The sequence below is a fragment of the Onychostoma macrolepis genome, chromosome 20 (assembly GCF_012432095.1).
Source record: "Onychostoma macrolepis isolate SWU-2019 chromosome 20, ASM1243209v1, whole genome shotgun sequence".
NCBI lineage: Eukaryota > Metazoa > Chordata > Actinopteri > Cypriniformes > Cyprinidae > Onychostoma > Onychostoma macrolepis.
This window is the reverse complement of record NC_081174.1, coordinates 1,278,511-1,294,212: the sequence shown is the minus strand read 5'-3', so window position 1 is coordinate 1,294,212 and position 15,702 is coordinate 1,278,511. Positions and strand designations below refer to the sequence as shown.

At 36.8% G+C, this 15,702-nt stretch overlaps 1 protein-coding gene across 2 annotated transcripts in view; it reads left to right on the top strand.

The window, feature by feature from the left end:
- Window positions 1-15,702, top strand: part of snx14 (sorting nexin 14) — a 46,464-nt gene that overhangs the window by 30,296 nt on the left and 466 nt on the right. For both annotated transcript variants that reach the window (XM_058755200.1, XM_058755199.1), the window contains 7 exons: window positions 4,947-4,987; window positions 6,172-6,291; window positions 11,217-11,340; window positions 11,628-11,792; window positions 14,457-14,552; window positions 15,387-15,478; window positions 15,564-15,620. In XM_058755200.1, the coding sequence (XP_058611183.1) occupies window positions 4,947-4,987; window positions 6,172-6,291; window positions 11,217-11,340; window positions 11,628-11,792; window positions 14,457-14,552; window positions 15,387-15,478; window positions 15,564-15,620 (695 nt within the window). The remainder of the gene's footprint in view (window positions 1-4,946; window positions 4,988-6,171; window positions 6,292-11,216; window positions 11,341-11,627; window positions 11,793-14,456; window positions 14,553-15,386; window positions 15,479-15,563; window positions 15,621-15,702) is intronic.

Below are 15,702 nucleotides of genomic sequence, written 5' to 3'. Positions count from 1 at the left end.
CTGAATGCGGTGCTTCTCTGCCGCTCGCTGCACAGAACAGACGCCGAGAGACGCGACACTGCGCCGGGAGTCAGATCTCGTGCTCGCGGGGCAGCACTGGAGACATCTTCCAACTGAACCATAGCTAAGGTTTATCCAAAAAAGTCGCTAGGTTTGTCAGTTTGTATATTCTGTGGAAAAAAGCCTCTAAAAGGGTTTGAAAGTTGCTAAATATAGTGCTAAAGTCACGCTCGTGTGTGAGACGCGGGAGCTGATTGCAGCGGGCGGTGGATATTGTGGAAGAGTTCTTCTGTGTCACGACGTTCTACTAGTTCTACAGCTTCAGAACTTTCACGCTTAGTAACATACACAGCTGTGTCCTCGCCACAATGCAATAGTGAAAAGAGACCCCTCTCAAATAGTGTCGCGTTCTGAGCGTTATTTAAATGACACAGGTATTGCGGTATTTTAAAAATTCATATCATAAGAAAATTAAACACCGGTATTCGGTATGAACCGGTATACCGCCCAGCACTAATTTGTACCATTACCATTAACGAAAGCTGTAAAAGTATTATTCTTTGTTAGAGTGTGTTAATTTCAACATTTAATATTACTAAAGCATTTTTAAATTTTGAAGTTTCTTTTGTTAACATTAGTTAATAAACTATGAACTAAATTTAATTATCAATATAACAATGAATATTAATATTTTAATTCATAAAGTACTATTTTAGTTTACGTTCAGTATCCATTTTAAAAACTATCGGCATCTTTAATTTAATCGGCATCGGCCAGTGTGGTCTAACCTAGCTATTAATATCGGTAAAAATAGTAAAAAATAATCCCTGTTCACATGGATCTGTGAAAACATTGTATTATGCAAGCCCATTTTTGCGTTTTCAGGCCCCCAAAATGCCATTTATCGTGTAAATTAATGAGCAAAACACACAAAAGTTTTCTCTCGCATTTCAGGGTGTTGGAGTCTCTACTAATGAGCTGAATAAGGTGTGTTTGATTAAGGAGACATGCAAAATTTGCAAGGTAGTTTCAGGCTTCAGGAGCGTGGTTGGGAACCACTGTACTTTCAGATTCAGATCCAGTGATTGGTGAGGCCACTAAATAACAGGGAATTGATTGTCATGTTCATGATACTAGTTTGAGATGACTTTTGCTTTGTGGCATGTTGGAAGCAGGCATACAAGTTTGGTAAATTGTGGCCATGATGGGATGCATATGGTCAGCAGCAATATGCAAATAGACTGTGGCGTTCAAACAATGATTTATTGGTATTAAAGTGTCAAGACATTCCTCACACCATTACACCACCGCTACCAGCCTGAACTGTTCACACATGGCAGGTTCAGTCCATGGATTCACACGTTCAATTTTGAGATTCATCAGACCAGGCTATGTTCTTCCAGTCTGTCCTGTTGTACAGTGGTTATATGAGTTACATAGCCTTTCTGTCAGCTCACACTAATCTGGCTCATCTCCATAGACCTCTCTCTATTCTCCAAGGCATTTCCGCCTGCAGAAGTGCTGCTCACTTTTTTTTTTTGGCACCAAAGAGTCAACTCTTAAAATGTGTGAAAGTCCCAAGAGGTGTTGTGAAGTTGTTTGCGGTTAGCAGCTGGTCTGGTCTCCTTGTTGGTCTGAGCTCAGTAGCTTTGACAGGAACAGACACCATGCAATAAAACAATGAATAACGATGTGTTCAAATGTTTGAATTTAAAGTTCTTTGTTCTGATTCGGGGATTTAAAGGGAATTTGCGAACTGCGCAAAGAAGCTTCGGTCAACTGATCTTCTCGCATGATTGCTGTGTTTCTCTCTGTTGCCAGGTATACTGACTTATTTTGGAAAGACTTTATTTCAGTTAATCCTCTTTTATTGTTCCTTTAAAAACCCTTCCTTTATTCTTCTTGGAAAATTTGATTCATTCTAGGTTTTTCTGAAATCATTATGACCAGTATGTAATGTGAAGTGGTGTTAATTATCAAACTGAAGGACCACGGATAAATGCAGAAGTGCACCTTTTTGTTGTGAGCAAACTGTGGGGTGCTGATTAGTTAACCCTGCAACCTCTGACTATGATCAGACTGGCGTTACTAATGAAAAAATATTAAAACACAGCAGTTTATAAATCAGAATTACTGTGCAAAAGTGAGAATCACTTGAACTTACACAGATGCAGGCAGATCAAATCAACTATTGAGTCAGAATTAAATTATATTAGGCAACACAAGTGCCAGTGGCCATTAGGGACAGGATGCAGTTGAGAAAAGTTTATGCAAATGAGCGGTCAACTACCGAAAGGAGAGGTGTGATCTGCCAGCAAGATGGAGAACTTAATCATATCAGTCAGTGTATGTAGTCATTAAAATCTTTTCATATTAAAATAAATCAAGGCTACCGCAGGAAATGGATCTGACCACAGCTCCTGCATCAGCCTGCAGTATTCTCTATGCGATCTGCAGGGCTGAATGGTGTCAGGGATCAAGACTGGTCAGCTTTTGATGTTCAGCAACATGGTATGACATCTGTGAATGACATTTACAGTATCTCACAAAAGTGAGTACACCCCTCACATTTCGGCAACCATTTTTGTTGACAGTTATTTAGACAATAATGGCTATATGCTGAGTTATATAGAGAGGACAGTAAATTTGCACTGCTATACAAGCTGCTCATTGACTACTCTAAAATATATCCAAGTTTCATTTGCATAGTATTGTCCCTTGAGAAGATATACTAAAATTGTTGCTGAAATGTGAGGGGTGTACTCAGTTTTGTGAGATACTGTATAACTCTTATTAGGCAGCCAGTTGTGGGAACTGGTGCTGTGTAGTGAAAAGTCACTATCAGTGGGGCGTTATGTGTGACCATTTAGAGGAGGAAACTAGGGAGGAAATGATGTATTGTTCTTTGGATAAGAGAGGGGATCATGTAAAAATTCTAACTGTCTTACAAGAACATTATGGATGTTCTCAGCCATGAATATCATTAATGGAAACTTTCTTCTCTAGAAAACGAGAGCGAAGTGATTACCTTATTTACATTTTAAAAATGTCAAAGTATTAGCTTAAGGGTACATATAACTACTAATATGCACCTTTTAGGGGTAGATTAGGTACAACTTTGTCCCTTTAAAGGGAGCTGTTGTACACCTAAAGGTCTAATTTTGCAAATTTTTCTTACAGTGCAGGAGGTCTCGCATGCATTACTGTGTTTAATGCAGAGGGTTAAAAAGAATGCCCCTAATTACATAATGCAGACACACTTCTGGGAGCTGGGTTCAACTTTTTTTAATCGACTTATTAGGAGGGAATTTGAGGACGTGGCATTGAGTAGTTGGGACTGCAGTCATTCTGCATTGTCAGCTTATTGAGTTTTTGCATTGTGCTGCTGCCATATGATTGGCTGGTTATGTGTATAAAGTGCTGCATTTCAGCAGAATTATTAAGAAGTTCAGTGAATAATTATATTTAATATTAATAACCACAATAAGCAATTATTCCACCATGTAGTTTACAGTAGTCCCCAAAAGGTTTTGGATGATTTAGTGAAATGTCGTTGTATTACAGTGATGCTTTATGATGCTAAAGTCTGAGTTTTAAGAGTTTTGAGTTTTATCACATTATTTCCTATGGACACCACAATGTTTTACAACCGTAAAATGGTGCAATATTTTTCGACTAATTTCAATAAAATTTGTTCAAATTTTCGCTTAGAAAGTGTGCTTGTCTTGGTTTAAAATGACACCTTTTTTTGTGTGCTAATGTCACTTAAAATGCAACTCAAATACTTTTTGAGGCAACTGTAAGTCATTGACCTAATTTCATTCATTTTTGCCCTAAAGCATTAATACAGACTTCAGGGGATCAAATCAAATATTATTTAGCCACTTGGTGCAGTTCTGAAATCAAATTGGATATGTATTGAAAGTTGCCCACGCTTGTGAAGTTTGAAGAATTTCTAGATAGTCAGTGGTGAGAAAACAGTCTACGACAGTCTGTTTGGAGTAAGCACATAAATCAGTCTGACAACACGAGTTAAACATTGTCTGTGGAGACCACAGTTGTGGGGATGTTTCTCAGAGAGAAGATTCAGAAAGATTCAGAGCAAAAGCTACCAGATTATGATACAAAAATCATTTTCTTAATCGGTAGCTTTGTCTTGTGTTGAAAGAAACAAACTTAAAACAAGAATAAAACCTGTTAAGCAAAACTGTGTAAGATGATAGGTCTTTTTATAATATGTATTTTATATCTTAGTGCATTTTGTATTGTGGAACTGGCAAATAATTTAACGCCCAGAAACCAAAATTTGTGCCAAAATGTATTTTGTTATTTTTTCCTCCTCTAATGTGTTTTTAGTAAGACACTGGATATACTGAATGATGTCATACATATTTTGTGGTTGGGTAAATATTGCAAAAAAAAAGTTGGGTTTTGAGGGTGCTAAAAAGTCCTAACACGTACTTTGACTTCCTTGAGAAGTCTGAAAGAGCTTGTTTTGTTTGCCTTTCCTGTGCATTAGAAGGCTGAAACATGTGTGTTGTAAGAGCAGAGCAGCTCACCTGCTCCGCTTCATTAGGCTATGCTTGAAGTCCGATATCATTATTGCAGAGTGTCTCCGAGGACAGGCAGATATACTGCCTAAGAGGAGTTTTTGAAGTGCTTGCCAGAGTGGTTCTTTGTGTTCTGTGAGAAACCCAGCTGAACAGCCTTAATGACAATCCCACATTTTCCTTATCCAGTCTGACACAACTTGAGAACATCTGCTAGCAGTAAAGGAGGAAATCCCACAGTTTAATACGTAGAATTATGGGTTATTTAACAAACAGATGCCAAAATGCCTCTTTAATCTGATTAGAAAGGTTTATAAAATGTAACTATAAAGCACAGGAAAAGTAGGCTCTGAATATAATGAATTTACTTTATTGAATTTCTGTTTGTCTCTGCAGGGAAGATATTTAAGTCTGTGCCAGGAAAACTGATCAAAGAGGTGAGAATTCAGATTTAATTTTTTTGTATTATTTTCACTTTAAGGCACAATGAAATCAAAACGTTCTCGATGTACTTTTTAAGTATACATTTCCTGGTGTTATGAACGATTAATCATTTCACATTTTTCCAAATGTAACAGTGGTCTTCAGTGGCTTTGTTAGCATGCACATTCACATCATGCTGGCTATCGCTGGCTCGAGCCCCACATGGATAGGGGTTGAGCGGAACTGAAACACAAAAAAGTAATATTTAACCAAAAATTGAATTGATCCACCCAATAGTTAAAATCTTCCCAATAGCTCAATAATTTAATGCCAGTTATGGTCAATAATAATAAATAACAATTGGGACGCATGCCGATGTTCTGGATAGTAAACTTGGACTTCAGTCTCCTTTCACTTTCAAAAGCCTCCTTATTAAAAGTGTGTTCCAGTGATGTTTTAGTCCACTGATTCAGTATTCATGTTTAGTAGGGAATATTCAGATAACATTTGACACAAATTATTATCCTAGGAGTTGCCTCCCTAAAACTCAAATGCAGGGTGGTGAATCAGTGTTGACAGTAAATGACAGTTATCCCAGCTGGTTCAGGAATGCTGTCAGGCTTGTCTTTTGTGTTGCTATTGCCAAATGAGTGATATTAGTCTTTAAGTGCAGCTGTTCAAAGATGTACTCTCATTTCTTTATGACTTTATTATTCTGCCGACTGTTTGTTCGACCAAATGACAGATACGGGGAGTTTTCGGGTAACCTGATTGACAACAGTCATTATTTTTATCATTTTGTTTGGTTTAAATTTTTATTTATTTTTTTGCTTTGACTGTGTTTTTATATTTAATTTGTCAGCTCTAGTATTTTTCTTAATGTGTTTGTGTGGTGAAGAAAGAAATCAGGTGGGAAACAATGCTCACAATAACTAAGTCACTGGTGACTTTTTTTTTTGCTGTACAGTTTGTCTCTAGATTTCTTTAGATTTGATGTATCTTATGGGATGAAATAACTATAGTTGTTTTTGCATCAGGTGTAAATATAAATAATATAATAAAATGTCGGACACATCTGTCTTCTGATAAAGGACAAATATGAGTTGTTTTTTACTTTTTAAATTTCTCCCAAAGTTTGAAAAGCATAGAATGATTTTAATGTGACTTAATGATGTTTATTCTTGCTGATTTTCTCCAGAAAGGGCAAAACCTGGAGCCGTTTATCCAGTCATTCTTCAGTTCCTGTGAATCCCCCAAACCCAAACCCAGCAGACCTGAGCTCACCATCCTCAGCCCCACTGCAGAAAATAATAAAAAGGTGCGTTCACTACTCAAAACACTTTTATTTCAATATTTCACTTTTTTTTCTTTCTTTCAGTTCTTAGAATGTTTTGTATCTTGTAACGTATTAGAATCCTTTACATTTGAGAATTTGATATGGACAAAACAAATTTTCTGGTTGCCAGTCTCTACAAAAGTACATTTAAAACCATTGTAGCACATGTATACCTTACAAAAAAGTCTGAACACACCTGCTCAAAACACAGTTTTTCATAATTATCTGCACTTTCAATTAGAACCCGACCGATATATTGTTTTGCCGATATGAGCCTGTCACAGATAGATCGGTATCGGCAAATATGCCACCGATATGAACTTTTTTTTTTACAGAACATATAGACTTTTTTCCTGAGTATACGATGAGATTACGCAGATGAAATGCTTCTAAATGGTGTAGTTACTTAGTTTCTCAAACTTCATCCTTCAAATTATCCGCCCGCCACCCACCCGCACCTATATTTGATCCTCACATTACACTGATTCTAATTCTTAGTTTTGCGTGATGATATGATGAATGAATGGTTAACTTTTAACTGCAGACATTAGAGCTGTTCTGCGCATCACTGCATGTGTCTGCGGCGCACCGGAGCTGATCCAGTCAATGCTTATCACATCGTGATATCACTCATGCTTACACAGCATAGTTTGTCAGTAACGTAGCAGATTGAAAAGTTAGTATCTTTCTGCAGTCCAAAAGACGGTGGTGCGGTGGTGGCTTGAGTCTGTTGAATAGTGATTTCACTCTCCTAGTTGGAGAGACGTAATGCTGTATAATAAATAAACAATGTCCCTGTCTTTTACTCTCACATTGAGCTTATCATAATTGTTTGCCACATAAGTAGGGCCCTGTGATTTCTGCGATGACGGAAGCACGGAATCAGTCACAAAAGTGGAATTTACTGTATAACGCGGATTTTCACGGAATCTGTCATATTTGTGATGAATAAATAAAAAACAAGTCAGTACACTTAAATAAATAAAGTTTAAATATTAAACTGCTAAAAAAGACTATTTATATACGAATCTTCATGTTCTGCGTGTTCATTTGATTACCAGGAAATACACAACACAGAATTTGTGTAAAAACAATATATTATTCATTAGTATTATTTATTTTTAGGTGTTTACATTTGGAAAAGCTGTGCTTCCTGCATAAACCTGCCCCTGTTGGATTGGCAGTTGTTGCCCTACACAGTTACCTTGTTTATTTTCTTAATTCAAGTTATTTTCTTAATGATCAGTTATATAATTCATGGAAAGATGGTAAAATTGAAGCGTATTAAACATATACTTAATAAAAACAACAAAATATATGCCAATATTTTTTGTAAGATAAGTAAATTAGCCAATTATGTTTAAATGAAGGATTGCTGAAATGAGTACACCCTAGATTTAATTCAGCAAATGTGTAATATTCTAATACTTAATATGTCCTCCAGAACTTTAAGTATACTGCTCTGACCCTCTTAGCACTGAGTGTACAAGTTCATGACACATTGTCACATCTGTCCTGTTTAACTCCTGGAGGACGACCTCCTTAAATGCTCTGTTCTTTAATGGGGAGTTTTGCTCAGCTCGTCTGCACAGAATCCCCCACAGCTGCTCAAGAACACTAAGATTGAGTGAAATACATCCGATTTTCACCTCGGGAGAATGAATATCTTCATTGTCATGCTGAAAAAATGCCCAATAATGCAGGGAATGAGGGGAGGGTAGCATCTTCTGTTTCAGGTTTTTCTATTCCATCTCACAGTAGTGTGAATTCATGACAGCGTTGATGAAGCACAACTCCCTCACACCTTCAGCTCTCACTCATCCCTATATAAGAGCTTTACTACCACTGAACGTCACTGTGGGTACCAAGCACTTCTCACTGTACTGCTCCTCTAGCAACACCACAACATTTTGGATGTTTTTGGATCCAAAATGATTGACTTGGTCTCTTGAGACCAGAGTATGGATTCCCAGAAGTCTCTATTTTGTAAATATGGGCCTTGGAAGAGGTTAAATGAGTTTATTTTGCTTTGTCTACAGTAGGTAATTCTGGTGGTGACAACAAGCATGCATGTCACTTCTGCAGGCTGCGTCATGCTCTGGGAGATAAAGTGTCACTCTTTTCATAGCTTTTGCCGGCTCTGAGACACTTGCATGTTATTTCTCCTGCTCTTTTTCTTGCAGAAGTCTTGTCACAAGTCCATTGTTTTTGAATGTCGGTGCTACTTCTGCTATATTTTCACACTTAAAACAATAATTTGGTATTCCTCTTGTACCATTGTTTTCTTTTATGCTAAGAAATAAGTCACCTGGCAGTTCTCTCCCGAGTGGTTCCACTGCTGAGTATTAAGTCTGAGTATGATTCAGTAGGCTATATAACATGTTTAATTGTCAGGAAATTACTTGTCTTTAAAAGTTTTGGTTCAATATACTTACCTGCTGATCAAAAATAGCCTTAAACCTATATGCCTTTTTTTTTTTTTAATTTTCAGGAGGGTGTACTCAGTTTTGCAACACAACATTTTATCACTTTGAATAATTTTGACATTCTTCTTTGGTAATTGATCAAGCAGGCTTGATGGAACATTATATCTCCAAAGAACCCTAACATGTCATCTAAGTAAAGAGTAATTGCTGAATTTGTTAGGTTTTAGAGGGGGTGCACTCATTTATGCTGTGCAGTGTGTGTGTGTGTATATATGTGTATATATATATATATATATATATGTATATATATATGTGTATATATATATATGTGTGTATATATATATATGTGTGTATGTATGTATGTATATATATATATATATATATATATATATATATATATATATATAATATTTATTTATTTGTTTTTGAAAGTTTTTTGTTTGTTTTCTATTCTATTCTGTTTTATTTATATAGCACGCTTAAAAACAACAGACATTGGCCAAAATGCATTACAGATCAGAAAACACATACAGTGTAAAACTATAAAACACAGTAACAAATGACAAAATTAGATGAAATTAATTACAGTCAAATGCAAGAGAGAAGAGAAGTCTTTAAATGAGACTTAAAAACATCAAAAGTTGCACAAGATCTAACATAGAGAGGTAAACTATTCCATAAACGAGGAGCTGCAACAGAAAAGGCCCTGTCTGCTTTTGATTTTAATCGAGACTTGGGAACAACTAGCTGGAATCTCTGGGCAGATCGTAAGGGCCTGGATGATGTATGCTGCTGAAGAAGGTGCCTGTCCATTTAAACCTTTAAAAACAAATAATAATAACTTATACTGAATCCTAAATTTTACTGGAAGCCAATGAAGAGATGCTAATACTGGTGTTATACTTACAAATTTCCTAGTCCCAGTCAAAAGCTTAGCAGCTGCATTTTGAACCAGCTGCAGGCGTGAAATTGATGCATGAGAAACACCATAGTATAAGGAATTACAATAGTCCAGTCTAGTAGCAACTACCCCCCTCCCCCGTCAGATGTCCGTGGAGTGCTTAGAAATTTAAAGTCACTAGGAGATGCTTCAGATAAAGTCAAAATCACCAACGCTGAGCCAAGTTTCTGTCACAGACAAAAGGTCCAGTTCCCGAGAAGAAATAAAATCATTTAATAAAAAGCTTTTGTTTGAGATGGATCTAGCATTTATTAAAGCCATCTTCAGATTGTTAATTGTAGAGGAATTTGAGAGAGTGTTTGTAGACGGCCTCTGATTTGAAACAAACTCCAGTGCTCTAAGATTATGGATGTTTACTCCACCTCCACAAAACCTCGTGGGCACAGCTCTACAGTGGAATGTTGTTTCTGAATACTCCGGTAAAACATGGTGAAGATAAGAAGACCTTCCTGCAAGGGAGCGAACAGTGGCGTCGACTTAATAATGAACCGCAGCTGATGTTATCCACCGCTGACAACTCTGGACATCTGACAAAGACTCCAGCTGATCTTTTAAGTCTCATCAAAACACCACCTCTCTTCCCCCGCTTTCTATACAGAGTCCGGCAGCTTCCGTCCACTAGAATTCTGACCGTGCACATCCGTAACAAAGTTCCGGATACTAAGCAAAAATTCACGATCATATTTCTGAAGTGAAGTAACTCCTTCAACAAGTAGACAAAGCATAAAAAAAGAAACAAACACAAGCGCGAGGCGACGGCTTGCCGACAGAAACACTGGTGCCATCTTGGCCATTACAAAAAAGAATTTGATGGTTTTTAAGTGATGTGAAGTGCATTGAATGGGAAGCGTGTCCAAACTTTTGACTGGTACTAAACTATAATATACACATAGTATCGGCATGGGCCCATATCAATTGAATATCCTTAGGAGTTTTGTACCAAGCTTAAAAAAAAAATGCTCATTTACAGCAAGAGCAGGGAAATTTTTACACTGTAAACTATACACACTATATCTTTACATTACTTTACATTTTCTCAGCATTATGAGAATGAGAATGAGCTTTATTGCCAGGTATGTTTACACAAACGAGGAATTTGTTATAGTGATAGAAGCTCCACAGTGCAACAGAATGACAGCGACAGGACACAGATAATAAAAAGAATAATATACAAATATACAATATAGACAATGTACAAAATAGCAAAAACACAATATTGATAATATTTATATAAGCCTTATTACTGAGAAGAACGTTTAAAAAAAAAAAATTGTATTGAATTTATTAAATTGTTAAATATTGGAGTTTTGAAGTATTTGAAGGTGCAGTTAAAATATATTTTTTTGGGATAAACCTTGTTTTGTGCAGGTGATTGAAAGATGTATCAGTACAAACCGTACTCAAATAACAGTTTTGGAAATCCATCATTCAAAAATGAATAAAGAAAGAAATCTAATTGACTGTCATGTTGTCTGTTATCTTCAATACTGGAAATAACTTTTCCACTCATACCATTTTAGCTATTCAATGAGGTGTACAGAAACAATGCCAATCTGCCAGAGGGCCTGGAGAGAAAACACAACCAGAACTACTTCATGGAGCTGATGGAGGTTGGCGGAGTATATGACTACATGATGTACATAGGTAAGTGAATGCAATTCGACTAAACTTTTTTTTTCATCGTAACACTTTAAAAAAGTTTTTTTTTTTTTTACATGAAGTATGATTACTAAAATTAGAGCAAATGCATAAAGTATCCTTACAAAGTCTTCACAAAACATGAAAATGTATTCATCTGTTTGGTGTTATTTTCTCCAAAGAACACAAAAGTAACAGTTCATAATGACCATGTTTGGACCATGAATGTGTGTCCACATGACTCTTTTGCTTTTCTCCTGAAGTCATATGACTCCTTTGTTTTTTTGACTCAGGTCGGGTGGTGTTCCATATGCCTGACTGGCTGCATCACTTTCTGAGCGGCGCTCGTATTCTCTTGAAGAGGACAGTAGAGGCGTATGTAGGCCATTATTTCCAGTTCAAATTAGAGCAGATCATGCAAGAGCATCGTCTCGTCTCTCTCATCACTCTGTTGCGAGGTTTGTGTGCTCCACCTTTATAAAATCACATCTTCAAGTTTTTCAATACCTAATACCTGTTATACACTCTAAAAACTGAAATATTGCCTAAATGCATCATAAACAACTACACAGACAGACAGAATAGCAGTTACAACCCCAATTGCAGAAGAGTTTGGACGTTTTGTAAAATACAATAAAATCAAGAATCTGTGATTTTGTTAATTCTCTTTAACTTCTGTTTAATTGACAAAAGTACAAAGAAAAGATTTCCAAAGTTTTCACTGACCAACTTAAATGTGTTTTTGTAAATATAAACAAATTTTGATTTTGATGGCTGCAATACACTAGAGCCCTGCATTTCAGCCCGGGTCCAACAGTGTTTAGTGTCCCGCAGCAGCGAGCGTTCAAATGCACGCAATACGCTAAAGCTTGCCGCAAAGCCCCAGCAAAAGTAATTACCATGAATGTGTCCAGGGGAAATAGTAAGGAGATATTTGAATTATTTACTAATAAACTAATGTTTTCTGAGTCCGTGTCGCAAGGATGAAGTTGCCTGACTCGCCGGCTCCTCATTAGACGCGCCTTTAGAGAGAAATGCATCTTTATGGATTATGATTATAATGAAAGAGTTTTTGTTTTCGATTTTTTTTTTCCGTTAAGTAGTAATTTAAAGCTTTCTATAGATATATTTATCATGTCTGTGAGGCTTGTATTCGCTGAGTTTCGGTTCATTTTTGTGAAGCACTCCTGTTCAAGACGAGACGGCAGAAGGCGCATCATGTTTGTTTTCTTTAGCACAACGTTTTGTCGATATTGTGAGTGCACACAAATAAATGTAGACCCTTTACAGTTCCGAATGATGTATTACTCTTACCTTTATGAGCAAAAATGACAGCGTATCCACTGAAAAAAATGCAAGTGATCACGCTGGCGCCTCCATGTCCTGCAAAGCGCACTTTAGCTTCCACTCTCCACACAAACTATTGGATATTGCACACATTTATCTAGGTTTAATGTTTAAACATTGTTATATGCTTGAACAGTTTTATATCTATAGATTTTATTTTAGACAAGTCGTGATGATTTGAGAAGGCTAAATTGATTAAACACAGATTATGATCAGCTTACTGTATGCCGCTGGCCGCTTGGTCGTTACTTTAAAAAACAAAAACTTATAACGAACAAAAAATGCTCCAAACGTTTTTCTAAATTAATTTAATTAAAAAACGAATCGAAATATAATCACTTTGCCATTACATACAAAACTGAAGTATCTTAATAGCTGAAACAGTCGTATAAGCTGTTTTGGGAGAAGGGGGATAAAAGACGGGCTCGGGTCAGACTCGAGCCGGTAATTCTGATAAGCTGTTGGACAAGGGCCGGGTTAGGGCCTAAATTTGAGTCCGGTGCAGGGCTCTACAACACACTACAAAAAAGTTGGGACAGAGGCAAAATGAAAGCGAAAAGGCTATAGAATACCCAAATAAACTGTTTTGGAACAGTTCACAGTAAGCAGGTGAATATGGTAATATGTGAGGGTATCATGTTTGGGTATAAAAGGAGCATCTCAAGTCTTTGCAAGCAAAGCTGGATCATGGCTCATCACTTAGTGCTAAATTTCATGTGAGAAGTGTCAAACAAATCTAAAATCACATTTCTCAATGCAAAATCACAAAGAATTTAGGTCTTTCACCAACTACCATATATAATAATGTGAAAAAATTCAGAGAATCCAGAGAAATCACAGTACATGTAAGGCAAGGCAGGAAACCTCAGTTGAATGTGCTTGACCTTTGAGCCCTCAGCTGGCATTGCATAAGAAACCGTCATGCTGTGGTGTTAAATATAGCTAAATGGGCTCAGGTGTACTTCAGAAAACAACTGTCATTTTCAGTCTACTGCTGCATCAATAAATGCAACTTGAATATGTTACTCAAGGAGAAAGCTGTATGTCAGTTCTATGCAGTGATGCCGCTGGGTTCTCTGGGCCAGAGCTCATCTCAGAGAGTCAAAAAGATGGTGGAAATGTGTGCTGTGATCAGATGAGTCCAAATCGGTCTCCTTTTATAATAATAATTTGTTACATTTATATAGCGCTTTTCTGCAAAGCAGGGGGATCTCTTCAACCACCTCCAGTGTGACCAAAATGCAATTACATTTGTGAAGTCACAAGGGTTTTAACCAGATTTAACCACACAATACTTATAACTACATTAAGTTGTTTTAGTTTATTGTATTGTGACTATTTTGCATGTTTGTTGTTGTTTTTTTCCCTAACAACTCAAGCATGCCTGTAGGCCTACAGAGCAGTGCATAAAACCAAATCATTAGGGAAAATAATAGTAAATAATAAATCAGCATCATTGTGAATTCCAGGTGATCAAGACCTTATAACGGTCCATTTTAACTCACTTCATTCTGGCAGCAGTGGTCACTTGCACAACATAAGCACTCGTCATGAATTCCACAGGATATACAAAGTTAGTACAAAAAGCCAAAGTTTGAAGTGGAATGCAGTGCAGTCTCTACAAACTAGCTGATGAGTTTAATCAAGTGTTTTATTGGATAGACATACAAAATGTGCTGTGTTGGTGTACCTTCAGGATCAGGGTTAGGAAACACTCTTTTCTCTATAAATGTTGATCATGGGTAGATTTGTGATCAGATCCTGCACCTCTGCAGATGCTGTTTTCTGTGAGAGCACAGAGGAACGCACTCCTGAGGACAAACAGAGACGAGCCAAGCAGACCTTTGAGGAGATGATGAACTACCTGCCAGGTACTTCATAAAAGCTGCAGCTCTCAGCTGTTTAAAGCCAGACCTCTCCAGTATATTTTCCCATCCATTTGTCGTCATTTTGAAGGTTCATTTAAACCAGTAATAATAATACATACCTAACCATATAATGGAGTACAGTTAGCATTTAAAAGGGAGGAGAAAACGGTCACTTTATTTTAAGGTCCAATTCTCAAACTATTAAACTATTACACTGCAAAATGCTTTTCTTACTTGGCAATTTTTTTTTTTTTTTGGCTTGTTTCCAGCCCAGATATCAAAAATTTCTTAAATCAAGAAGGATTTTCTAGAAATGTAATAATTGTCTTGTTTTCATAAAAAAAAAAAAAAAAAAAGTGTCAAAATGAAGTGAGTTTTTGTTTGAAATAAGATTACTTTGCTTTACCACATTGGCAGATTATCTTGCTTGTTCTAAGCAAAAACTCACTTCATTCACTTGTTTTTTTTTCTGAAAACAAGACAATAATTTTTACTCCTTGATTTTAAGAATTTTTAGATATCTGGGCTGGAAACAAGACAAAAAAATCTAAGTAAGAAAAGCATTTTTTTTGCAGTGTAACTACAACTTTTGACTCTGTAAACTCCAAATTTGCTGCTTATTAATAGTTAGTAAGGTAGAAAATGTGCTTTATAAGTACTAATAAACAGCCAATGCATGCTAATAAGCAACTAGTTAATAGTGAGAACTGGTCCCTATACTAAAGTGTTACCAAACACTTATATCTGCAAATATTGTTAGGCGATGAATCATGTGGTCTTATCATGTTGACAAACATTTTAGATGAACATCCCTAATTGATGTGTGGTGTTTCTCAGATCTAATTGGGAAATGTATCGGTGAGGAAGCAAAGTATGAGGGAGTCAAGATGCTTTTCAACGCCATTCAGCAGCCTCTGCTCAACAAACAGGTACAAACTGCCGTACACTCATCTAACGTCCTCTCACTCTCTGCTAAGTGGCCTTTTCTCTTTCATTGATCTTTTTCGCTGATAGATGACGTACGTGTTGCTTGACATCGCTGTCCAGGAGCTGTTCCCAGAGCTCAGTGAGGTAACGCTCTCCTGCACCATAGTCACACTGTGACACAGAGCAGCTCGTCATGGTATTAATGGAGCTTCTGCTGTTTTGTCTT